This window comes from Schistocerca gregaria, chromosome 2 (assembly GCF_023897955.1).
Source record: "Schistocerca gregaria isolate iqSchGreg1 chromosome 2, iqSchGreg1.2, whole genome shotgun sequence".
Lineage (NCBI taxonomy): Eukaryota > Metazoa > Arthropoda > Insecta > Orthoptera > Acrididae > Schistocerca > Schistocerca gregaria.
In genome coordinates, this window is record NC_064921.1 from 538,033,791 (window position 1) to 538,061,579 (window position 27,789).

At 39.5% G+C, this 27,789-nt stretch overlaps 1 protein-coding gene across 5 annotated transcripts in view; it reads left to right on the forward strand.

The window, feature by feature from the left end:
* The window catches only part of LOC126330961 (transmembrane channel-like protein 5), a 246,360-nt gene that overhangs the window by 99,155 nt on the left and 119,416 nt on the right, over nucleotides 1–27,789 (forward strand). For all 5 annotated transcript variants that reach the window (XM_049996433.1, XM_049996434.1, XM_049996436.1 and 2 more), the window contains exon 8: nucleotides 17,121–17,269. In XM_049996433.1, the coding sequence (XP_049852390.1) occupies nucleotides 17,121–17,269 (149 nt within the window). The remainder of the gene's footprint in view (nucleotides 1–17,120; nucleotides 17,270–27,789) is intronic.

A 27,789-nucleotide genomic window follows, 5' to 3' on the forward strand; every position in this document is an offset into this window, starting at 1 on the left:
ATGGCTATTTTTAAGCCTTCACATCCGTCTTCAAATGGAATACATCTTTTAAGATTCAGTAAAACACATTATTACATTTCATGCTTTTACTGCCCTGTGCAAAGGAGCTGTCATTATTTTTTGCTGTTTCATTCAAATGCCGCACATAGGGTCACAACACAAGTAAAGAGTAGGCTACTTGCTTCTACATCCACTTAAAAGTTTTAGCCAATGACTTATCCATTGTTTTACATTAAGCTTGAAGTTTATAAATATGCACAACTCTGATTTGTATGTAACTTTCACCATACAGTCGTCCGGCCCCGGTAGCTGAGTGGTCAATGTGACAGTCAATCAATCTTAAGGTCCCGGGTTCGATTCCCAGTGGGTTGGAGATTTTCTCCGCCCAGGGACTGGGTGTTGTGTTGTCCTAATCATCATCATTTCATCCCCATGGACGTGCAGGTCGCCGAAGTGGCGTCAAGTCGAAACACCTGCACCAAGCGAACAGTCTACTCGACGGGAGGCCCTAGCCACACGACATTTCATTTACCATACAGTCATATTACAAACTAAAGGTGAAATTTCAGGCTTAACCTGAAAAGCCTACAGAGGTTTAGAATGTGAAGTAGTCCGAGGAAGTAATCAAATCATATAAATAGATGTAATGAACAGTTTTAAATTCACTAAGTTTTAATAGAATTACTGGAACATTCAGTACCCAGTATTGTGACAGGGTATGCTGTCTGTCCGTTTTTGCCTAATGTTGCATATATGAGCTCAAAAATGTTAGAGAAAATATAAAGTTTGTGTTAAATATCCCATCACTGATGAGGTCCCATGAGATTGATAATCCAGGGATAATCTAGTATATTTAAATCAGTGTGTCCAGAAGAAAAATGAGTTCTCTTCAATATGAAGCCAGTGTTACATAAGTGTGTCTGACTAAATTTAAATAGAGGAATGGGTGAACAAATGTATTAAACGGTTTTAACTTTAGTACCTTCAGTCAACAAAGATTCTCTAATAGAATGAAACATTATTTCAGATAGAAAATAAATACATTAACTACATTAACTGTTTCGTAAATATATGTATACAGCTTTCCATAGAATGTCATATTAGTTTTAATAGTTTATGACAACTCCTGATAACTTTTTAGTTGTTTATTGTGGAAACCTTGTGACATGAAATATGGTTGAATCCCATTGTTAAAACAGTACTTTACAATCTCTCTTCCTGAGTTGTTCTTCAGTTTAATCAATATTATTGTTTGAAATTTCATATTATACCTAATTTTAGATCGTAAGCTGTTTCTGTTAACAAATACTATTACCAAAGAAGTAACTTATTATTTCAGTTAGCATGGTGATAACTTGAGATTGGTAGAAAATTTCAGGACTAACAAAAATGGAAAAATGATTAATGATACACAAAACCAAAAAGGAAAATATGTGCAACACATTGTTGCTAACATGCCTGATTGTAGGTTCAAATACAGAATTTTCAACAATGGACAGTGCCTGCATCAGAAGTTAGCCAAACTGTTTAGCCCTAGTGAAGCCACAGATTAAAATACTTTAGGTGAACTACACGGTTAAAGTGATCCATGAGATTAATAATAACTGTTCTGTCAAATTAAGAATTTTGTCATCAATACTTAGTATAATTTGCAGAAATGTTGTGAAATACAGACACTAGGTTCTGAACAAAACAAGCTTTGCATTTATTCTTCAGTTTATTTTTACAACTTCATACTCATTCACTGGTGATTTCCTAATAAGAGAGCTGCAAAAATGGTAATTTCTTATCTGAAACATCTTATGAGAGGTACATAGCACTGACTGTATTTGGGGAGTTGGGGGAGGCTATTGATCAAATTCAATGAATCATACATATTGTTTACTTAAAGTGACAAAAGGAAAGCCATGACAAGCTGAGACTCCAATGGCTGGATCAGAACTTGGAGTTTTCCATACGTTTTAGTAAAGGCCTGTGAAATGAGACACAAGCAGTTAGAGATCATGATGAAGTTGCATAGGAAGAATCACACTTAAGATAGATATTGCTCATCACTGTTTGTCTCAAAGAAATGTACAAACACTAGGAGGTCAAAATGAAGGAAAACTCAGAATGATGTACAGAGTAAATATGTGGGTGCTAGTTGGAAGATATCCAGTGTGATGTAGAACTACCTTTTCTTTTAGATTTGATGTTCAACTGTTGAGATTATTTTTTCAGAAAAATGTGATTTAAAAATGCAGTATATCACTTAATGTTTTTAGGAGGTGTGTGAAGTATTTCCTTTGAAAATTTTGAACTAGATACCAAAAATGCAAATGTAAAACCCATTTACGATTTGTTTCTAAAGAATGAGTTTCCTTTCAAACTACTGAAATAAGGAATATAATATGATAGAATCTAAATTTATCATAATATTATTGAAAGAAGTTATTCATCAAATAGCTGTCAAAAAATAATTGTTGTGATTGCAGTTTTGATGTCTGTACTTTTTTCATGCATTCAAAAAGCAAACAGTTACCAAATAAGATACACTGTAAACGAAAGTAAATAAATGGAAATGTGCAACTGGGGTGTTAAAAGCCCACTCTACAGCAGCAACGCAGTTCCCAGTAGTAGAAATCCAGTTGTGTATGGTGGTATAAGTATACCCACTCTTCCACACACCTTGGAGCATAAACCACATGACATGCACAGTAATGGCTATCATCTTGCGTAAAAATAAAAATTATGTTGAGAATGTTGTAACTGAATGCTGCTGTTAATTCTGTCCAAACACACACAGTATCTGAAAAGTGATTTTATTGACGTGGTTCTTTAGAAGTGGGTGATTGGCTGCTTACTAATTCAACACTTGCATGAATGGGTGGCACAATAACACAGATGTGCCAACATAATAAGAAATCATGGGTAATAATTAATAGTCAATTGTGAATTAGTACTTAACTTTGGTACAATCAAACAATGGAAAATCTGGGTTGGAATAATGACAATACTATGAAAAGGATGGATGCTACTCACCAAATAGCAGAGATGCTGAATCACAGAGAGGCACAATGAAAAGATTTGTGGAGGAACAGAGGCCTGTTTAAAACTGAAATGGGAAGAGGGAAGGGGCTGATGGGTAAGGACAATGACTAATGAAGGATGAGGCCAGGAGGGTTATGGGCAAATAGGAAATATTGCGTGGAGAGTTCCCACTGCACAATTAAGAAAGGTTATGTTGGTGGGAGGATCCAGATGGCACAGGCTGTGTGAAGCAGTCTTTGAAATGAAGATCATCATGTTGGGTGGTGTGCTCGGTAACTCGGTGTTCCAGTTGTTTCTTGGCCACAGTTTGTTGGTGGCCATTCATGTGGACAGACAGCTTGTTGGCTGCCATGCCCATTTAGAATGCAGCACAGTGGTTGCAGCTTGGTGTGTAGATCACATGACTGGTTTCACAGGTACTCCAGCATTTGATGTGACTGGAGTATGTGGTGATGGTGGGGGTATGAGTGGGACAGGTCTTGCATTTAGGTCTATTAAATGGATACAAGCCATGAGGCAAGAAGTTGGGAGCAGGGTTTTGGTTGGGATTGATGAGGATATTGTGTAGGCTTGGTGGGCAACGGAATACCACTGTGTGGTGGAAGGATGGTGAGTAGGACATTCCTCATTTCATAGCATGATGAGAGGTAGTCACAACCCTAATGAAGAAAGTAATGCAGTTGCTCCAATCCTGGGTGGTACTGAGTCACGAGGTGAATGCTTCTCTGTGGCACTTGGGAGGTGGTGGGTGACTGGAGGGATAAAGCATGGGAGATCTGCTATTGTACAAAGTTGGGAGGGCAATTGTAGTCTTTGAAGGCCTCAGTGAGACATTTGGTATATTTCGAGAGGAACAACTCGTTACTACAGAAGCAATGGCCATAGGTGGCTAGGCTTTGTGGGAGGGACTTCTTGGTATGGAATGGGTGGCAGCTGTCACAGTGAAAGTATTGGTGGTGGTTGATAGGTTTGATACGGATGGAAGTCTTGATGTAGCCATCTTTGAGGTGGAGGTCGGCATCGAGGAGGGTGGCTTGTTGGGTTGACTAGGACCAGGTGAAACAAGAGGAGGAGAAGGTGTTGAGACTCTGGAGGAATATGGATAGGGTGTCCTCACCCTCAATCCAGATCACAAAGATGTTATCAGTGAATCTGAACCAGGTGAGGGGTTTGGGATTCTTGGTGATGTGTTATAAGGACAACTCCCATCTGTGCAGTTCAGAAAAGCTGGTGGTGGAGGGCAGGATCCAGATGGCTTGGGTGATGAAGCAGTCAATGAAATCAAGCATGTTGTATTCAGCTGCATATTGTGCTACAAGGTGGTTACTTTGCTCTTGGCAGCAGTTTGGTGGTGGCTGGTCATCCTGGTAGACAGGTGGTTAGTAGTCATACCAGTACACCCAGTCTTCATTCCTTCACAGCCTAAACACCTTCTCTCCCATGTATTTCACCTGATCTTCACCAACCCAGTTTGCCACCTTCCTGGACATTGACTTCCTTCTCTCTGATGGCTCCATCCACACCTCTGTCCACATTAAAGCCACCAACCACCAACAGTACCTGCATTTGACACACCAAAAAATTCCTCACATAGGGCCTGCGGTTAGTGTATATGTAGTGACAAGAACTGCCCTACCCAGTATGCTAAGGGTCTCACTAAGGCCTTCACAAACAGGCTCTATTCCCCCAGGCTTATTCCACAGACAGATCTCCCATGCCATTTCTCCTCACAGCCCCAATCATCCCATCACCTCCAAGAACCAGCCACAAAGGAGTACCCTGTTCGTCACTTAGTACAACTCTGGACTGGAGCAACTGTACCACATGCTTTGCCAAGGCTTTGATTACCTATCATCATGCCCTGAAATGAGAGACATCCTACACAAGATCCTTCCAACCCTCCTAAAGTAGTGTTCTGTTGCCCACCCAACCTCCACATCTTGTTCCATCCCTATGCCACTCCCAAACACAGCCCCCAAGCATCAAATCCCTGTGGAAGACCCAGGTGCAAGACCTGCCCAATCCATCCATCCAGCACTTCCTATTCCAGTTCTGTCACAAGCTTATCCTAACCCATCAGAGGTTGGGTCACATGGGAAAGCAGCCATGTCATATACCAGCTCTGCTGAAATCACTGCACAGCTTTTTGTATTGGTGTGACTACCACCCAGCTGTCCACTAGCATGAACAGCTACTGCCAAATTGTGGCCAAGAGCAAAGTAGACCACCCTGTGGCACAACAGGCAGCTGAACATAATGCTTGATTTCAGTGGCTGCTTCACTACCGAAGACATCTGGGTCCTCCCCTCCACCATTAGCTTTTCTGAGCTGCACAGATGGGAGTTATCTTTACAACTCACCACCCCTGAAATTATCCCAACCTCAACTTATGGAAACATACCGTCCCCACACCCTCCACCCAACAGTTTTCATCCTGTCTGTCCTATATTCTCCTCCATATTCTTATCTCCTGCCCTCTTTGTATGCCACCTTCTGCCGATGCAGCCACCCATCTTTCCCTGCTCCCATATTTTGTTTTTCTGTTCATTCCTCCCCCTCCCCCCCCCCCCCTCCTGCCCTCTTCCTTCCCACCTCCTTCCCACCTCCATGCCCAACAGCCACAGCTTCCCAACACTGTGCCTGTTGGCAGTTTAGCTACTGCACACTGCACACTCCATCAAACTCTTCTCTCCTCCCATCCGTATGTTGCTGTCCCTTCTCTTCCCCATCCCACCTCTTCCTGATTGCTGCTTCCATTCCACATGACATTTGCATCGTCATCCAAGCTGCTGTAGATGGCAGTCAAGTACATCTGAGGTGTGCTTATATATATATATATATATATATATTTTACCAAGCGGGAAAGCGCCGGTAGACAGGCACAATAAAATAACACACATACAAAATTTCTAGCTTTCGCTGCCAACGTTGGCTTCTTCAGGAAAGAGGGAAGGAGAGGGATAGACGAAAGGATGTGGGTTTTAAGGGAGAGGGTAAGGAGTCATTCCAATCCCTGCAGCGGAAAGACTTACCGTAGGGGGAAAAAGGACAGGTGTACACTCGCGCGCGCGTGCTCGCACACACACACACATACACACACACACACACACACACACACACATACATATATATCCATCCACACATATATATGTGTGTGTTTTTCTTTTTCTGGTGAAGGTTGTGGCTGAAAGTTAATGTGTAAGTATCTTTTAACTGTGCCTGTCTACAGCTTAACGTATCATGTTTGTGGTAAGTAGTAATCCATCTTTTTCTTAAATTGTTGTTATTGTAATGTGTAAAAGATGGTGAGTAGGAATTATTAACTCAAAACTGTGTGCTATGTTATTTCAAATATTTATAAATTCTTATCATTTAGCCATGTTTGCAAATTAATTTATGAATTAAAATGACTTGTTCCACGTCATTACTATATATCATGCAAAATGACCCATGGAACATGAAACTAAGTAATTAGCTTGGTGACTTGTTTGCTCACAGAATGCTTGGTAATGACAAAATGTCAAAAATTTCAGTTGCAATAAATATTTCTAACATCCATATGCATATTGATTACTCGCAATAAATTTATTGTCTCACAACATACTACAAATATGTATGAAGTTATCAAATGTTTTAATTGTGAAAGAGGTAGTACTGAAACTAAATATATTTGCAAGGTAACTTGACTATTAACTTCACTTCAGGCATGAGTCTTGGTCTTTTAAGTAGCTGAACATGAATGCCTGTGTGAATATTAAAACTATTTGAAACATGAAGAGTAAAATCTTATTGAAATAAGTAAATTTAGATATGATCTCAAGAGATTCTAGTGAATGAGTTTGGAGTGGTGCAAGGCAGACATTAACTCTTTAGCTTTTTTCACTTTAAGCCATTCTACACTGAAGAACAGAACCATCGTGAAAACAGGAAAACTGAAGTAGAGATCTCCAAGTACTGGATGGGAAGGAGAAGAAGCTCCAAAACCTAAACCAAATTGATTTTTAGCCACATTCACACGAATCTTACTTTGCCAAGCACTCTTACAAAATAAAGACTGTTATTAATATTATGTGTACTTATTTGTGATGAAATGGCAAAAAATAAGTTAAGAAGTTTATTTGTTAGTGTTATGACTATCTTTGCCTAATTTTTAGGTACTACTTTTTTCCCTAGTACTCATGTTCCGGATATAATTGAAGGTAAGCTCTAACAGCCGGTTCATAGTCTATGTTGTTAGTGATAATTGTTTTGTTGAATCAGATCATCCATAGAATGGGCATAATCATTAATAGATTTGAATCAGTGTTATTAATAGAAATTTTTATTTTTTGAAAACATGCATGCTCATGCTCTTAAAAGTATGCAATGTATTGAGCATTTTATGCTGCTGTATTAATTTTTCTTATTTGGTACATTGAGAATATTTGATATGGTGAAACATATTTATATGTGGCTGGAGCAGAAACCATACAGTTAAACTTCTTTTAGTGATCATAAACAGCCATGTTGTTGTTGTTGTTGTTGTTGTTGTGGTCTTCAGTCCAAAGACTGCTTTGATACAGCTCACCATGCTACTCTATCCTGTGCAAGCATTTTCATTTCCGAGTAACTACTGCAACATATGTCCCTCTGAATCTGCTTGCTGTATTCATCTCTTGGTCTTGCTCTATGATTTTAACCACCCACACTTCCCTCCAGTGCTAAATTGGTGATCCTTCGATGCCTCAGAACATGTCCTATAAAGCAATCACTTCTTTTAGTCAGGTTGTACCACAAATATCTCTTTTTTTTCCCCAATTCTGTTCAGTACCTTCTTATTAGTTACGTGATCTACTCATCTAATCTTCAGCATTCTTTTGTAGAACCACAGTGCAAAAGCTTCTATTCTCTTCTTGTCCAAATTGTTTATTATCCATGTTTCACTTTGATACATGGCTGCACTCCATACAAATACTTTCAGAAAGAACTTCCAAGAGTCTTAAATCTATACATGATGTTAACAAATTTCTCTTCTTCAGAAACACTTTTTGTGTCATTGCCAGCCTACATTTTATATCCTCCCTGTTTCGACCATCATCAGTTATTTGGCTTCCCAAGTAACAGAACTTATTACTACTTTAAGTGTCTCATTTTTTAATCTAATTCCCACAGTGGATTTAATTCAACTACATTCCATTATCTTCATTTTGATTTTGTTGATGTTCATCTTCTATCCTCCTTTCCAGATACTGTACATTCCATTCCATTCAATTGCTCTTGCAAGTCCTTTGCTGTTTCTGACAGAATTATAAAGTCATCAGCAAGCCTCAAAGTTTGTATTTATTATCCCTCAACTTTAATTCCTACTCCAAATTTTTCTTTCGCTTTCTTTACTGCTTGCTCAATATATAGATTGAATGACATCGGGGATATGCCACAACCCTGTCTTACTCCCTTCTCAACCACTGCTTCTCTTTCATGCTCCTCGACTCTCATAACTGCCATCTGGTTTCTGTACCAGTTGTAAATAGCCTTTCGCTCCCTTTATTTTACCCTTGCTACCTTTTGAATTTGAAAGAGAGTATTCCAGTCAACATGGTCTGAAACTTTTTCTAAGTCTACAAATTCTAGAAACATATGTTTGCCTTTCCTTGACCTACCTTCTGTGAGAAGTCTTAGGGTCAGTATTGCCTTGCATGTTCATACGTTTTTCTGAAATCCAAACTTGTCTTCCCTGAGGCTGGCTTCTATGAGTTTTTTCCTGTCTTCTGTAAAGGATTCGTGTTGGTGTTTTCCAGCCATGACTTATTAAACTGACAGTTTTAGCAATTTTCACACATAACAGCACCTGCTTTCTTTGGAATTGGGATTATTATATTCTTCTTGAAGTTTGAGTGTATTTCGCCTATTTTGTACATCTTGCTCACCAGAGGGAAGAGTTCAGTCATTGCTGGCTCTCCCAAGGTTATTAGTTGCCCTAACAGAATGTTGTCTACTCTTGGGGCCTTGTTTTGACTTAAATCTTTCAATGTTATGTGAAATTTTACACACAGTATCATATCTCCCTTCTCATCTTCCTTTATGTCCTCTTCCATTTCCTTAATGTTGCCCTCAAGTACATCTCCCTTGTATAGACCCTCTATATACTCCTTCCACCTTTCTGTTTTCCTTTCCGCACTTAGGACTAGTTTTACATGGCAGCTCTTGATATTCATACAGGTGGTTCTTTTTACTCCGCAGGTCTCTTTAATTTTCCTATAGGCAGTACCTGTTTTACCCGTAGTGATACATGCTTCTACATCCTCACGTTTGTCCACTAGCCTTTCCTGCTTCGCCATTTTGCACTTCCTGTCAATCTCATTTTTGAGACGTTTGTGTTCCCTTTTGCTTGCTTCATTTATTCCATTTTTATATTTTCTATTTTCATTGATCAAATTCAATATACCCCTCATGAACCATAAACCTTGCCGTTGGTAGGGAGGCTTCCATGTCTCAGCGATGCAGATAGCCGTACCATAGGTGCAACCAAAATGGAGGGGTATCTGTCGAGAGGCCAGACAAACGTGTGGTTTCTGAAGAGGGGCAACAGCATTTTCAGTAGTTGCAGGGGCTACAGTCTGGATGACTGACTGATCTGGCTTTGTAACACTAACCAAAACGGACTTGCTGTGCTGGTACTGTGAACGGCTGAAAGCAAGGGGAAACTACAGACGTAATTTTTCCAAAGGGCATGCAGCTTTGCTGTATGGGTAACTGATGATGGCGTCCTCTTTGGTAAAATATTCCAGAGGTAAAATAGTCCCCCATTTGGATCTCCGGGCGGGGACTACTCAGGAGAATGTTGTTGTCAGGAGAAAGAAAACTGACATTCTACGGGTCAGAGCGTGGAATGTCAGATCCCTTAATTGGGCAGGTAGGTTAGAAAATTTAAAAAGGGAAGTGGATAGGTTTGAAGTTAGATATAGTAGGAATTAGTGAAGTTCAGTGGCAGGAGGAACAAGACTTTTGGTCAGGTGAATACAGTGTTATAGATACAAAATCAAATAGGGGTAATGCTGGAGTAGGTTTAATAATGAATAAAAAATAGAAAGTGGGCAAGCTACTACAAACAGCATAGTGAAAGCATTATTGTGGCCAAGATTGATACGAAGCCCATGCCTACCACAGTAGTAAAAGTTTATATGCCGACCAACTCTACAGATGACAAAGAGATTGATAAAATGTATGATGATGAGATAAAAGAAATTATTCAGATAGTGAAGGGAGATGAAAATTTAATAGTCATGGGTGACTGGAATTTGATAGTAGGAAAAGGAAGAGAAGGAAACGTAGTAGGTGAATACGGAATGGGGGTAAAGAATGAAAGAGGAAGCCACCTGGTAGAATTATGCACAGGCAAACATAACTAACACTTGGTTCAAGAATCATAAAAGAAGGTTGTATAAATGGAAGAAGCCTGGAGATACTAACAGATTTCAGATAGATTATATAATGGTAAGACAGAGATTTAGGAACCAAGTTTTAAATTGTAAGACATTTCCAGGGGCAGATGTGGACTCTGGCCACAATCTATTGCTTATGAACTGTAGATTAAAATTAAAGAAACTGCAAAAAGGTGGGAATTTAAGGAGATGGGACCTGGATAAACTGAAAGAACCAGAGGTTTCAAAGAGAGCATTAGGGAACGATTGACAAGAATGGGGGAAAGAAATACAGAAGAAGAAGAATGAGTAGCTTTGAGGGATGAAGCAGTGAAGGCAGCAGAGGACCAAGTAGGTAAAAAGATGAGGGCTAGTAGAAATCCTTGGGTAAAAGAAAAAATATTGAATTTAGTTGATGAAAGGAGAAAATATAAAAATGCAGTAAATGAAGCAGGTAAAACGGTATACAAACTTCTAAAAAATGAGATCAACAGGAAGTGCAAAATGGTTGAGCAGGGATGACTAGAGGATGAATGTAAGGATGCAGAAGCATGTCTCGCTAGGGATAAGATAAGTACTGCCTACAGGAAAATAAAAGAGGCCTTTGGAGAAAAGAGAACGACTTGCATGAATATCAAGAGCTCAGATGGAAAAGCAGTTGTAAGAAAAGAAGGGAAAGCAGGAAGGTATAGAGGGTCTAGACAAGGGTAATGTTCTTGAGGACAATATTATGGAAATTGAAGAGGATGTAGATGAAGATGAAATGGGAGATATGATACTGTGTGAAGAGTTTGACAGAGCACTGAAAGACCTAAGTTGAAACAAGGCCCCAGGAGTAGACAACATTCCATTAAAACTACTGATAGCCTTGGGAGAGCCAGTCCTGACAAAACTCTACCATCTGGTGAGCAAGATGTATGAGACAGGCGAAATACCCTCAGACTTCAAGAAGCATATAATAATCCCAATCCCAAAGAAAGCACATGTTGACAGATGTGAAAATTACCGAACTATCATTTTAATAAGCCACAGCTTCAAAATAGGAACACGAATTCTTTACAGACGAGAGAAAAAACTGGTAGTAGCCGACCTTGGGGAAGGTCAGTTTGGATTCCGTAGAAATGTTGGAACACAGGAGGCAATACTGACCTTACGACTTATCTTAGAAAATATATTAAGGATAGGCAAACATACGTTTCTAACATTTGTAGACTTAGAGAAAGCTTTTGACAGTGTTGACTGGAATATTGTCTTTCAAATTCTGCAGGTGGCAGGGATAAAATACAGGCAGCGAAAGGCTATTTACAGTTTGTACAGAAACCAGATGGCAGTTTTAAGAGTCGAGGGGCATGGAAGGAAAGCAGTGGTTGCAAAAGGAATGAGATAGGGTTGTAGCCTCTCCCCGATATTATTCAGTCTGTATATTAAGCAAGCAGTAAAGGAAATAAAAGAAAAATTCGGAGTATGAATTAAAATCCATGGAGAAGAAATGAAAACTTTGAGGTTCGTCGATGACATTGTAATTCTGTCAGAGACAGCAAAGGACCTAGAAGAGCAGCTGAACGGAACGGACAGTGTCTTGAAAGGATGATATAAGATGAACATCAACAAAAGGAAATGTGGCTAGTGGAATGTAGTGGAATTAAATCGGGTGATGCTGAGGGAATTAGATTAGAAAATGAGACACTCAAATTAGTAAATGAGTTTTGCTATTTGGGAAGCAAAAAAACTGATGGTGGTCGATGTAGAGAGGATATGAAATGTAGACTGGCAATGGCAAGGAAAGCATTTCTGAGGAAGAGAAATTTGTTAACATTGAGTATAGATTTAAGTGCCAGGAAGTCATTTCTGAAAGTATTTGTATGGTGTGTAGCAATGTATGGAAGTGAAATGTGGACAATAAATAGTTTAGACAAGAAGAGAATAGATGCTTTCGAAATGTGATGCTACAGAAGAATGCTGAAGATTAGATGGGTAGATCACATAACTAATGAGAAGGTATTGAACAGAATTGGGGAGAAGAGAAATTTGTGGCACAACTTGACTAGAAGAAGGGATCAGTTGGTCAGGCATATTCTGAGACTTCAAGGGATCACCAATTTAGTATTGAAGGGCAGTGTGGAGGGTAAAAATCATAGAGGGAGACCAAGAGATGAATACACTAAACAGATTCAGAAGGATGTATGTTGCACTAGGTACTGGGAGATGAAGAACCTTGCACAGGATAGAGTAGCATGTAGAACTGCATAAAACCAGTCTCTGGACTGAAGAGCACAACAACAACAAGAACAAATTCAATATATCATGTGTCACTTAAAGATTTCTACTAGCCCTCGTCTCTTTACCTACTTGATATCTCTACTGTCTTCACTATTTCATCTGCCAAAGCTACCCATTCTTCTTCTACTGCATTCCTTGACCCTCCTCTTGTCCATATTGTTCCCTAATGTTTCCTCGGAAAACCTGAAACTGAAAGAACCAGAGGTTTTAGAGGGTTTCAGAGGGAGCATATACAGCCAGTCAGTAGCAAAATGGAAAGTTTAATTAAACCTCTTTACCATTGTTTCAATGTTTATAAAATAAAATGACTTCTGAAAAAGGAAATATTGGCAGCCTGATGAAGTAAACTGTGAAAAACATGTACAAATGCACGGGCGCCTATGTACGTGCGCATGCACCCACGCACGCGTGTGCGTGCGCGCGCACACACACACACACACACACACACACACACACACACACACACACACACACACAAAATCTTGCTATGAATATAAAAAATTTATGAAGACTTACTAGGTTACATATTGTGGTGGATGTATGTTATATGATAAAATGTAGCTGAAAGGCATCAATCAAATATAAAACTTCATCTCTTTAATGATTAAAATGTGCACAATGTGGTTGTTGGAATTTGGTATATCATCACCAATGTACAGCTTGTGCAATAGTTCAACATACACAAAGCTTGTCCTAAGGAAAGTTTTTGGCAAGAGAGGACCTAATAGTATGTGCACGGATGGTGCACAATAGTGAATGAACAGTATCAGGCTAAACTTACCTAAAACATTATAATTAAGACTTTAAAAATCAGATCACATTGAGCTGTGCACATATTTAAAATTAATAAAGCGGCAGTTTGTAATAAGTTACCATTTAAAACATTTCATGGTGTTAAAAGCAAATCACGTAAACTGCAAGTAAGCTTAAATACGAACAGTAGGAAAAAGACTGCAGTGGAGAAGGAGGAAGGGGAGGAATAGGGGTTAGGGGAAGGGGAGGAAATATGGGGTGGAGAGAGATAGTGGGGGAGTGGGGAGATATAAAATGTGTATAACTCACATATATGAAAAATAGTGAAAATCGGACCTCTAGAAATATATTTACATCGAAACAAAGGACAAACAGCAGTACCACTTGCATTAAGAGATGAGGAAAATAGCTTATCCATTAGTCATGTGGAAGATGAAGCATTAACAGCAAGGAAAATGACATATCCAATAGTCAATATGGAAGATCAAGCCACTTCTCTGTTACATTGATGAAAGTAGGGATCTGAAACTATGTAGAAATTTTCTATTTTTGATTTGCACCTGTTCATTTAAAATGGATCCATCTTTGTGAACAAAAGGTTTAAAAATCTCTAGAAGACTTATAACTTTCACATAAAGAAAGTGTAGGTTACACAGGCTTGACCTGATAGAAGAGTTTTTAACATTTTGTTCACGAAGATGGTTTCATTTTAAATGAGTAGGTGCAACTCTAAAATAGAAATTTTTCACTTAGTTTCAGAACCCGACTTTCATTAATATAACAGAGAAGTGGATCAACCTCCAATATGACTATTCAACACGTTGTCTTCCTTAGCTTTTAATACTAGTGATATTGGTGTTTCTTCTTTGTCGTGATGTAACTATATTTCTAGAGGTTTGATGAGCACCCCATCCATCTCTCCCCTTCCTTCCCTTCCTCTACCCCCGATTCCTGTACTGCCCCCCCCCCCCCCCTCTTTCTCACCCTGGTCTTTTCTCTGCTGTTTTTATTTGTGGCTTCTCACGGTTTATGTAATTTTTTACCACGATGACTGTTTTTAGATGGTAACTTGTTATTTGTTGCAATGTTATTAATTTTAAATATATACACAGCTAAATATGATGTGGTTTTTACTGTCTTAATTTTAATGTTTTAAGCAAGTTTAGAATGATAATGTTCATTCACTATGTTGCACACTCCTTGTGCATACTACTAGTGCGCTCTCTTGCCAGAAGCTGTCATTAGCCCAAGCTCTGCACACACGAAACTAGTCCACTATACATTGATGAGGAAATACCAAATGACAACAGCCATGTTATGCATCATTATGGAGGAGAAATTTTATATTTGACTGTTTGACTGACTCCTTTTGGGTATGTTTTAACATACACTCCTGGAAATTGAAATAAGAACACCGTGAATTCATTGTCCCAGGAAGGGGAAACTTTATTGACAAATTCCTGGGGTCAGATACATCACATGATCACACTGACAGAACCACAGGCACATAGACACAGGCAACAGAGCATGCACAATGTCGGCACTAGTATAGTGTATATCCACCTTTCGCAGCAATGCAGGCTGCTATTCTCCCATGGAGACGATCGTAGAGATGCTGGATGTAGTCCTGTGGAACGGCTTGCCATGCCATTTCCACCTGGCGCCTCAGTTGGACCAGCGTTCATGCTCCACGTGCAGACCGCGTGAGACGACGCTTCATCCAGTCCCAAACATGTTCAATGTGGGACAGATCCGGAGATCTTGCTGGCCAGGGTAGTTGACTTACACCTTCTAGAGCACGTTGGGTGGCACGGGATACATGCGGACGTGCATTGTCCTGTTGGAACAGCAAGTTCCCTTGCCGGTCTAGGAATGGTAGAACGATGGGTTCGATGACGGTTTGGATGTACCGTGCACTATTCAGTGTCCCCTCGACGATCACCAGAGGTGTGCTGCCAGTGTAGGAGATCGCTCCCCACACCATGCTATCTTGCATGTTTTTCAGGAGAACTTCTGTGAAGTTTGGCAGGTAGGAGACGAGGTACTTCCAGAAGTAAAACAGTGAAATCAGGTCATGAGACATGCTTGAGCAGCTCAGTTGGTAGAGCACTTTCCCACAAAAGGCAAAGGTCCCGAGTTAGAGTCTTGGTCCAACACACAGTTTTGATCTACCAGGAATTTCACAACAGCGCACACTCCATTGCATAGTGAAAATGTTGTTCGGGAGTATTGATTCTGTTTAATGATGTAGTCCACCTTCTCTTTCATTATACGTTATTCATATCTGGCTTACGGAAAGCAATAGTCATCTATTAGTGTCATCAGCAAGTATTCATGTTTTTTAAACATTGTATACAGCTACTGGATATTGGCCACATACGTGAGGTTTTTGGTGTCGGTTAAATCTAGTTTGCACTGTGTCTTACTTTGTAGTCATTGGGACTTGCTGTTTCACCTCACTTGTTATCATAACTCAGTACTGTCATCAAAAAGATAATCTTCAGTACAGACAGCACTTGGCAAGTATCTAAACATTGCATAATGCAGATAAGGACCGCAGAGTGTCACAAAGAAACTGCATAGGACAATATGCAAAATATTCTTGTCTTTCTGAATAAGCATTGAACATAGGTTATAAATGGTGGAATGAGGAAGCTGCTTGGAAATGGATTTTGATTAAGAATGGGCAAACACAATCAATTTAAGACAATTATGGAATATTTAATCTTGCTCTGAAACAGTTGGGGATAAGCTTATGTTGTACAATATAGGTGTTCTCCTTCATTATTATGTTACGTAAAAGTCGTATTAATAAGAGGAGTGCCTATTGTGGTTAATAACCTATGCAGAAATAAGAAATTTGATTCATCATGTGGATACGTGTTTGTTGTGTCCTTCTGATGTAAAATTAATTTTTTGGCATTAATACCGCAACATGACTTTAAACTCAGAGTTATGTTGATTTTTTGCTGCAAACTTTTGTATCCTGGGTTGGAATGCCAGGAATATTAATTCACTGGATATAATTGTGCTATTTGGTTGAATTTTTTCCATTTAATACACAATATACTTCAGATATAACATCGAAGACATATGCCTTTACTGTAAGGATTTATTACACCATGATTACTTATTTCCAGAGAACACTTATGATAGACATTTATTAGCTTATATAATTTTCAGAGCAAGATCAGTGACAATAACAAATATCTTACTTTGTGAAATGTTATGATAAACACTAATCCGAAACACATTTCATGAACATACAATATTAATCTTCTTTGCAATAATGGTCGCATCAGTAGTAATAAGATGTACATGTTTATTGTAGCATACAGAGGATTATTTTGCTTAAACCTGAACATGTGGATGGAGCGGCTGTAACACTGAAAGGTATGGCAGTATTTTAAGCACATTGCACCATAGACTGAAGAGTGCTTTGCACAGTAGGCATGTTGCTGAAGATATAGAATGCCACCTTGTATATATGTTCACAGAAATTCTGGTGCTTTCTTATGTGTAGTTTTTGTTTATGAATATCACTTTATGCAACAGCATCATTTGACTTTTGTGTTGTAGCAGTTTGTATTAATTTATGCAGATAACTATGAAAAACACCAGTCATATGTACTATATAACATTTTGTAAATATTTTAGGGTTCTTTCACCAATAGCATTTTGTATTATGGCCACTACACCAACACATCATTCTCAGTTTTCCCCAATGTGGAGTACAGCATGCCACTGGCGTACTTCTTCACTACCGCATGTTGCTTTGGTTTGGCATTTCTTGCACTATCATTGAGGTAGGTCTAGTAATTATGTATTGTTGTTATTCCTTAATGTTATTTCTTTGGCCTTCTTTCAGCATGTTACCAGTAATAAATGCACTTATATACATCAGTAGCCAAAATTAGTCATCCAAGAAAGAAAGAGACTAGAGGGATTGTCTCATGGAAGTTAGCTTCTGTATTGTTTTTAGGTAGTTTTTTATGCTTGCTTTGCTGACACTAGCCACTTACCTCCATTTCACCTCAAAGAACTAATGCAAAAACCAGTAATCTCTATACTGCCTGGATGTTGAACTCCAGTTGTCTGGGTGTGTTGGTCAAAGGTGCTTGTATTTTATTTCTTGCATAACTACACTATGGCTGCTGCAACATATCACTAGAACACAAAAAGATAATACTTCTTGATTCTGCTCCTACTTCAGCCTTTTGCATTGCATGCTGGCTGAAGGTTCAAAACCAGAAATAAGTAAATAATTGTTTATCATGCACAGACCATTGCGTATTTTTTGGACTAACTGCAATATGGTAGATGATGCAGATGACAGGAATCTGCATTCGCACTGAAGCTCTATACTCAGAGACCAGAGTTCTGTGTCCAGGTAGTGTAGAGATCACCAGCGAAAACTCATCTATTCAGGATTAGCAACAGGCCTCAGAAATGAAGTTTTGATTAGGGTTTTTGAGTATAAATAGGACCAAATGTTCCAGAAAGTTTAACCCTAAACATGGAATTGGCTCAGTATTAAATCATTGCAACATTTGTTTGGATATTATTTGTTTTGTTATTATATGAAGCTTGTGTCTTAAACATTTATTTTATTTTGTTATTAAACATAATGTGTTAATGGTGAGTCTTAACTACACATAAAATAATTCCTGTTTAAGTGTATTAGTGACTGTAATTTCAAGAAACACTGTATGATAACTAATGGTAAGTCCTCAGTGGAATACAAATAGTGGAAGGGATAAAGGTAACAACTTACCACATTGTTGAGATACTGAATGGTCAACAGGCACATAAACAAGATTGAAATTGTTGTCCAGGTTTCAATTAATTTCCCTCTACAACAAAACTGACAGACTGTTGAAATTGTTTTCCACCTTACTCTTATATTTGCATAACAAACAATAAGTAATAATGACTGGGAGTGATTTAACATATTAAACACTACCCAGTGATATAATTTTCTTTGGCTTCTGAAACTCTCTTGAAGAGATATCCGTTTTAGTTTAAAAATTCATTTAATTTGCAATATGCTTCACACATGACCTTTTATTGCTGAAGTTATGCCAAAAAATTGTAATTTTTAGTGGTGTAAATGCATATTTATGTGAAATTGAGCTAGACATGTGTTTCCAAACATAACCACACTGTTAAGAGTGGTGGCAGGTACCAGTATGTACTTTATTCTGTGCCACGTGTGGTTTCACTGTGCTGATTTAAAATACAAGCTACTACTAAGTCCTTAACATTAGTATAATGTACATGAGTGATTAAGTTGGCAACTATTGTAACTAGTTAGCACTACATACATTCTTTGAGGTCTGATATATGAATTGGTTGCTTGCTGAATTAACATATTCATAATATGTGAAATTGATCAAAGACACATAGTCGGTATTAAACTGGTTAAAATTTCAACATGACCATACTGTGTGGTAAACTTACCATTTAATCTCATTTATTTAGAACAACAGTGAACTGAAATCCAAGACTGCCACTAAAAACTGTCACCATTGAACGTTATGTGGCTATGAGCATCACGCTTGGGAGGTGGTAGATGTTATCATCCTTGCCTTCTCTTTCAGTACATTTCCATTGTTGGTGTCCTTATACTGGGATATCACATACACTCAGAAAAAGTCATAAGATAATTTGCATCACTAAACATATCTGTATAGCTGTTATGTAATCTGCAGCTTTGGTAAACCATACACGAGTGTCCACAGTGCTTGTGATATTAATCAATGTATTACACTTGTTGCAAAATTTTGTCAAACAAAGTCTATACAAATTTTTGCCATGACTTCTTAATGATGAATAGGATAGAATGCTAAATCGAAGCTTCAGTTATCTCAATGACAGAATATGTCTCTTAGAAAAAACGAGAAGTGGAACATACACTGATGGATAATATTGCATCACAGTGAAGGTTGCATACAACAAATGTTAAACTGGCATTAGGTGTACTACATGCTTGTATATGCAGCTGATTTGAATTTCCGTGTTGTTGTAGTTGTTGTTGTGGTCTTCAGTCCTGAGACTGGTTTGATGCAGCTCTCCATGCTACCCTATTCTGTGCAAGCTTCTTCATCTCCCAGTACCTACTGCAACCTACATCCTTCTGAATCTGCTTAGTGTATTCATCTCTTGGTCTCCCTCTACGATTTTTACCCTCCACACTGCCCTCCAATGCTAAATTTGTGATCCCTTGATGCCTCAGAACATGTCCTACCAACTGGTCCCTTCTTCTTGTTAAGTTGTGCCACAAACTCCTCCCCAATTCTGTTCAATACCTCCTCATTAGTTATGTGATCTACTCATCTAATCTTCAGCTTTATTCTGTAGCATCACGTTTCAAAAGCATCTATTCTCTTCTTGTCCAAACTATTTATCGTCCTTGTTTCACTTCCATACATGGCTACAATCCATACAAATACTTTCAGAAACGATTTCCTGACACTTAAATCTATACTCAATGTTAACAAATTTCTCTTCTTCAGAAATGCTTTCCTTGCCATTGCCAGTCTACATTTTATATCCTCTCTACTTCAACCATCATCAGTTATTTTGCTCCCCAAATAGCAAAACTCCTTTACTACTTTAAGTGTCTCAATTCCTAATCTAATTCCCTCAGCATCACCTGACTTAATTCGACTACATTTCATTATCCTCATTTTGCTTTCAGTGTAAGTACATGAAATAGTTAGGAGTAACGATTATCTACATTCTGTGTGTAAGAAAAAATTATGCAGTTGCATTGTGTTATGCCTCATGTAAGAAACAAAAACATCTGTCAGCATGTGTCGGAATTTGATGATTGTGGCATGTTGAGATTGCAGTTCATCATCCTGTGATCATTGATTATTTTGGTTGGTCTCCCACAACTGTTAAGTGAACATAGAATCGATGGGTTCAGGAAGACCTTGTTCACCGCCATGCAGGATCTAAATGGCCCAACATGAGTAGTGCCACGGAGGACACACCCGTTGTTCTACATCGACTTTACCGGTTATTAGGTTTTCTTCTCATTGCATCTACATATGGAGTGCGGAAAGAATGATTGTTTGAATACATCAATGCATGCTGTAATTATTCTGTCTTATCCTCATGATCCCTATGTGATTGATACTGAAGGGATTATAGTATATTCCTAGAATCATCATTTGAAGCTGGCTCTTGAAACTCTATTAATAGAGTTTCTTGGGATAGTTTATGTCTTTCTCCAAGAGTCTTCCAGTTCAGTTCCTTCAGTACCTCTGTGATACTCTCCCACGGATCAAGAAAACCTGTGAGCATCTGTGCTGCCCTTCTCTGTATATCCCCGCCCATTTGACAATTCCATTTCATATCCCTACAGACATTACACCCAAACATTTGTATGAACTGGCTGGTTATAACAGTGACTCATTGATATTATAGTCATAAGATACTACATTATTTTTTTATTTTATTTTATTTTAATTTTGTGAAGTACTCAGTTTTTACTTCCAATCATTTAAAGCAAGTTGCTAATCTTTGCACCACTTTGAAATCTTATCAGTGTCTGAGTGAATATTTATGCAGGTTCTTTCAGATAGTACTTCATTACAGATAACTTCATCATCTACAAAAAGTCTGAAGTTACTATTAATATTCTTTCCATGGTCATTAATATACAACATAAACAGCAAGGACCCCAACACACTTCCCTGGGGCACACCTTGAAGTAACTCCAATGTCTGATGATGACTCTCCATTCGAGATAACATGCTGCATCCTTCCTACAAAAAAGTCCTCAATCCAGTGACAGATTTCACTTGATACCCCATATGATCATATTTTTGACAGTAAGTGCAGGTGTGGTACTGAGTTAAATGCTTTTCAGAAACTAAGAAATACTGCATCTACCTTAGTGCCTTGATACAAAGCTTTCAGTGTATCATGTGAGAAAAGTGTAACTTGGGTTTCACAAGATTGATGTTTTTGGAATCCACGCTGGTTGGCTTTGAGAAGGTCATTCTGTTCGAAATACCTCAAGTTTGAGCTAAAAATATGTTCCAAGATTCACTTGACCATGCAGAATCGTACAGTGATGTCACATACCTTGAGTCAGGAAATGGGTTTATTGGCAACAAGTCAAGTATTGACAAGGACTGTCAGAATAGCAACCTTTGTTGCAGCTTGCTTTAGGTGGCAACAGAGAGACATGCAACAACAGTGGTGCATCCAACAATATCAATGACATTGTAGTACCACCTTGTTGTCCTATCAGATGAGTCCTTGTTGTGCGTACAGCATCAAATTGGACGTACCCATATGTGGAGGCTCTGAGGAGAACAAAAGTTGACAATGTGCATTTTTCATAATCGTATGGCTCCAGCACATGATGTGATAGTATGAACTGCCATTGAGTATGCAATATGATCACCTTCGGTCCACATAACTGGTAATTTAGACATCAGCCGTTACATTCCTAATGTGTTAAGACCATTGTCTGTGCCCTATATTTTAGGCCTCCATGACATACTCTTCCAGAAAGATAATGCAAAACTACATGTTGCCCATGCTATTCTGACCTGCCTCAATAGAAAGAATGTTCAGCTGTTGTCCTGTTCACGATGTTCTCATACCTCTCAGCCACTCAAACCAACAGTCAAGTGTTGCCAAGAAACTGGCATACCACCACTTGCCAACCACTAATACTGATGAACTCTGGCATTGAGTTGAAGTTCCGTTTGACTTTTGATACCCAGCCGGGTTCGAGCTGTTGTTGCTGCTAGAGATGGAAGCTCTATATAATAAATTTCACACATACCATAACATCACCTTCCAATTTAATCATTTATTCTTTGTGCTATACTGTATACAACCACTAATTAAAATTTCAAGATTTTCTTCTCTGCTGGTGTTGCTGTTCGAATGGCCATCAAAGTACGAAGCGGATAGAGATCTAAATGCCATAGTCAGCTCCATCTGGAATTGACCACTAGATGCCATGAAAGGCAGAACTGTCAGTACAAAAGAAGGTGGGGTCTATTGTGTTCTCAGTAAAGAAGCGAAAACAGCAGAAGGGTTGGTCAGGTGAGCTCAACGACTTTGAATGTTGTTTAGTCATTGTATGTCATCTGAGTAATAAATCTTTCTCAAGCTGCACAAGTCAACTGTTGGTGATGTGATTGTGAAGTCTGGAACATGAAAGAAGAACCATGGTTAAACAAGGACGAGGCAGACCTTGTGCACACCAGCAAACAGGGACCGTCAATGTATTGCAGAGGTTGGTTGTAAAAAAATTGCATGAAATCATTGGAAGGAATCACTTGTGAGTTCCAAAAATCTACCAGCATTCCAGCTTACACAATGATTATGCATAGAGAATTAAAAAGAATGGGGTACAATGGTGAAGCAACTCCCCATAAGACACACATTTTTGTAGCCAGTGCTAAGCAACATTTGAGGTGGTATAAAGAGCTGCACCACAGGACAGTGGATGACTGGAAATGTGTGATTTGGAGTGATTAATCATGTTTTACCTATGGCAATCTGATGGTTAGTGCCAAAGTGAAGGACAGAGATGGTCTTGGGTTATGATTTGGGGGCGTTTTTGATAGTTAAGGTGTGGTCCCCATATTGTGCTTAAGAAAATGCTAAATGCAGAAGGATATGAACATATTTTACAGATTTTCATACTGCATGCGGTAGAGGATCAGTTCAGAGAAGATAATTGTTTGTATCAGCATGGCAATGCGCTCTGTATAAAGCAGCATCTGTGAAGCAATGGTTTGTGGACAATAATCTGTGAAGCAGTGGTTTGTGGACAATAATCTGTGAAGCAATGGTTTGTGGACAATAATCTGTGAAGCAATCGTTTGTGGACAGTAACATTCCAAATATGAACCCAATGGAACACCTTCAGCTCTTGAGGGATAATGGGCTGCCATTCCTCCATAGACATTCAGACACCTCACTGAATGTGACCCCAGCATAGTTCAAGCCATAATAAATGTGGAGGGTGGACACACCCTATGTTAACGTCCATTGATAGGTGACATGATACTTTTGATTGGATAGTGCAGGCATAGCAAATACACTGGGAATACAGTTTTATAGGTAACATATGATGTCTGTTCAAAAAATTCCGGAAAATTTGTAATTTTGCACCAATGCTGTGTCGGAGTGAAATGCAGTTGGCGTCCCTGCGCACCCCTGTGTTTGATGTATAATTGCTGGAAGTTTCATTGTTATATGTCTGTTAGTTACTGTTCATAGCTGTATTGAGTAGAATGTTGTGTCACAATGTTTGCGAACTTTGAGATGGTAAAGTTAGAGCAGCGCGGTATCTGCATTAAATTTTGCATCACACTGAAAAAAATGTCTACAGAGAGACACCAAATGATGCAGGAAGTGTATGGTGATGAGTGCGTAAGCCATACTCTGTGTTATGTCTGGTTCACAAGGCTTAAAAATGGCAAGACAGCAGTTAAAGTTGACCCTCGTACAGGACGCGCTTCATCTACTGACAACACTCACATCAGGAATGTGTGTGCCAATCGAAGACTGACTGACTGACTGACTGACTGAGAGATTGCAGAAGAATTTAACATTTCAGCTGAATTCATGACACAGCATCTTTGAATGCATAATGTTGCCACCAAGTTGGTCCCATTGCTAATGAGTCACGACCAGAAGACGTTGCCTCGCTATCTGTGAAGAGGTTTTGGATCTCATGAATGAGAACAAGAGGTCTTAAGAGAATCATAACTGGTGATGAGACATGGGTCTATTGTTATAATGTTGAGATGTTGAAACGATGAAGATTTGCAATGATAAAAAAAAAAGAATGCAGACAGTACTTTGCGTGATGCAACAAAAGGCATACCAAGACTGCTTCCAGAAGTGGAAATGGCATTGGGGGTGGTGTATCAGTTGTGGAGGAGAGTATTTTGAATGAGACTATGCACAATAAGTAAAAAGTAGGCATAGAAAAATTTTGTGGACAAAGTTCTGGAATTTTTTGAGAGGCCACTTGAGGTACAGCTCTGGCATTAACCTTATGCCCAAGGAGAAACCTCCAAAAACCCTAGCTAGAGCTGCTGGTGTTGTTACTTTAAGTATTATTCCAGGATTTCTAGCAATAATACGCATCCTTTCTGTTAAATTCACCGAGCTCTTGAGAGGGCTCATCAGAAAGTTGAACATGTTCATTACCTTGCACATCTGCACCTCTGTGGACCTCTTCTCAGGATGTTCATCACAAATATCCATTGACACTTATGTTGTCTGGCAAACCTTGTGTTCTGTTTGGGAGGACAATGAGGCAAGCAGGTGTGTGCCTGTTTGGCATGGTCATGACTCCATTGGTGGCCAATGATGGTATGCCTCCTTCAGCAGGGGGCAGGCAGCCTCTAAAAGCATGACTTGGCCTCTTCTAGGGTGGCGCTGATGTTGATGTGCCGGTTGTCTGTGTTGCTGGGGGTGGTTGTGCCACCTTCTGCCACTGCAGCATTTTGTGCATCATAGTGTGCTAATGCAGACTGCCTCGATCCTGCACTGGGCAGCTGGCTACCCCCCCCCGCCCCCTCCCCCCCCCCCCCCCCATGTCCACCACTCACTGGTGGAGGGGCCCTCCAGCTGCATGGGAGTGGAGGCCACTGCAGGCACACCTCTGCTTGCCACAAGGGCTGAAGCCATGACTTTTCTGCATCTTTTTCGTCGTCTTTGGTGTTTCTTCTTAGTTTGGCCAGCTTTTGTTGGTTTGGTCTGTGCGGTGCCAGGCACTCCCTTTGTGGTGTTGCTACTGCCTGTGAAGGCTTCACAGCCATACAAATTTGCCACGAGGCCTACCACCACCAGCACATGTTGGCTTGTCCTCCTCCTCCTCCTCCTCCTCCTCCTCCTCCAATGTGTAGTTGTGACTGGCATGTTTGCTGGCACAAATTTAGACATTTTTAGACATTTTGGCTTATTGCGGAAGTCTGTTACCACATGCGTTCCTCTTTGATACCTAACACTTTGAGTCTTGGTGTCCAATCCCAGGGGTAGAGGTCCTAGCAGATTATGCACCTCAAAGATGGCATCAACTGTCTTTTTCTGCTGCTGATTCCTGCTACATGCACCACTAAGGTGAACAGTGGTGGTTTCTGCTTGTTGGTCCTGTTGTGTAGCCAGACTGCCACTTCTCTGAATCCAACCTGCAGAGCTCCTTTCTGGACCATGTCTTCATTCCACAGCCAGGATAATCCTCCCAGGAGTACCTTGACTGGAGTTTTCTTCTTCTTCTTCTTCTTCTTCTTCTGCTGCAGCAAGTTCTCCAATGCGGGGACAATTTATTTGTCCTGTAGAGGCAAGAGCATCTCGTAGTTGCTCCAGGATTCAACTTCCACATTGAGAAGAATGTCATTACCTAGACACTTCATGCCTATTTTACCAGTTACAGTTTCTTCCATGGCACCAAGTCGCTCCATCCAGTTCTCATCTTCGTATTGGATGTAGAACACCTGCTCAGTGAACTTCAGGATGTCCCTAAGCTGTGACTCATCTTCCCAGTCATAATGAGTGGTGTTATCCTCAGCAGTACATCCATGGCAGCCGAGCTTTCCTCAGTCTGTGGAAGTTGCCCTTGCAAGGTGCCTTCTATTGACATAAGTTCCTCCTCTTCACCTTGTGTGTGCCTTTGCCCATCCTGGTGCACGCAGCTGTGTGTAAAAACTTTATATGTCACTGTTAAAATAGCAACACGACAATCTGCTTAGTTGTGTGCACACCACTGGAAAAACACACCTCTCTGTAACAGCGGAGCGCTTGACACAATAATGCACTCACTACAGCTGCCTGAGCGGAACTCCTGGTAACATATTTAAGTATTAACATTGCTAGATCACAGGTTAATGTAAGTGTGAGATAAGCCATTGCAAATGTGAATGCTATTACATTAATAACCGATTTAACTGCCACAATGTTGAATACAAGCAGTGGCTGAACAGTCCAAGGCAACATGTATGTGAACAACCATTATACAGCTGGAAAATACCCCCTGGAATGCTGTTCTTGAATGTCAGCTTATCAAGTCTGATCACCACCACATTGGCATACAAATTTGTGGCCCACGTGTGTGGGATAACCATAAGAGTGCTCCTGCTTTCACATGAAAACACACTCCAAATCATAACTCCAAGTTCGCAAGTCCAGTGTGTCTAGCGCACAGACAGGTTGTTTGGAGGCCAGCAGTTTCACACTGCTGGGGAGTGTGAGTACACATTTTTAAAACAACGATACACATTTTAAGAGGTGAGGACTATATTAGTAAGGTATTTTTGTGATAAAAATACACTACTGCTTGGAAGAAGACAGAGTATTGGACTCAAGAATTCTTGCTTCTGTTTTTACAAACTTTGAGATTGGTACATTTTGCAGCAGACACTTTTATTCTGAGTGTGCAGTTGAACATAATGGGTATGAAGAATTTCAACATATGTGAATGTTCCACAAAACATATCATACCGAACATTGACATGATTGTGTGGCTTATACGGGATGGTTATAATTAAACTTTTGCTACTTGAGCCAGTGTAGACAGAAACCTATTTACCATATGGATACCCAACTTTATGGGAATTATTTTCAGACTGTGCGCTGCAAGATTTGCACTGTTAGTAATGTTAATCACCAGTACTGATACTGTGGTATAGAGCTGAAACACAAACATCAGTTTGGATTACAGTTGCAGATAGTCAACAAAGTGCGCCAGGCTTTACTCGTACAGCTGTTTTATCAAAACCGCAACAATAGTGTGGTTGTTCTTTGTGAGTCTCAACACATTAAAGGAATGTGTAGAGGTCCTTTTTCTGACTGGGGTTGAAAACATGACTTGGAATTTCTCATTAGTGGTGATTTGGGAATTGCCAATGGCCAACTGCACCACAAATTGTTGAAGAAGTTACTGTTGCCATGACTGAAAATGCTGGCTGCAGTGTGCAATATTCAAGCAGTGTCATGGTGATGAACATTCCATGGCCACCATTCAAAAAGTGCTGTGAAAAATTGTGAAATGATATCTCTAGTGCAATTTCATGCTGTTGTTGATGCAGATGGTTGTCACAGTTAGCAACATTTGTAACCTGGAACCTAAACGTAATGTGCAAAGAACAAGTCATACTTTCTCACGTGGAAATTAAAATGTGTTTATTTCTGTGGTTTCTGCATGTCCTTACAAATGTTTCTACAAAGTTTCATTGCCCTACTGTCACTCATTTTTCATGGAGGATCTCACAAGTAGTGAAAGTTTATTTATAATTAACCTGTGTTTCATCAGTTATGGTCTTCAGTACAGAGACTG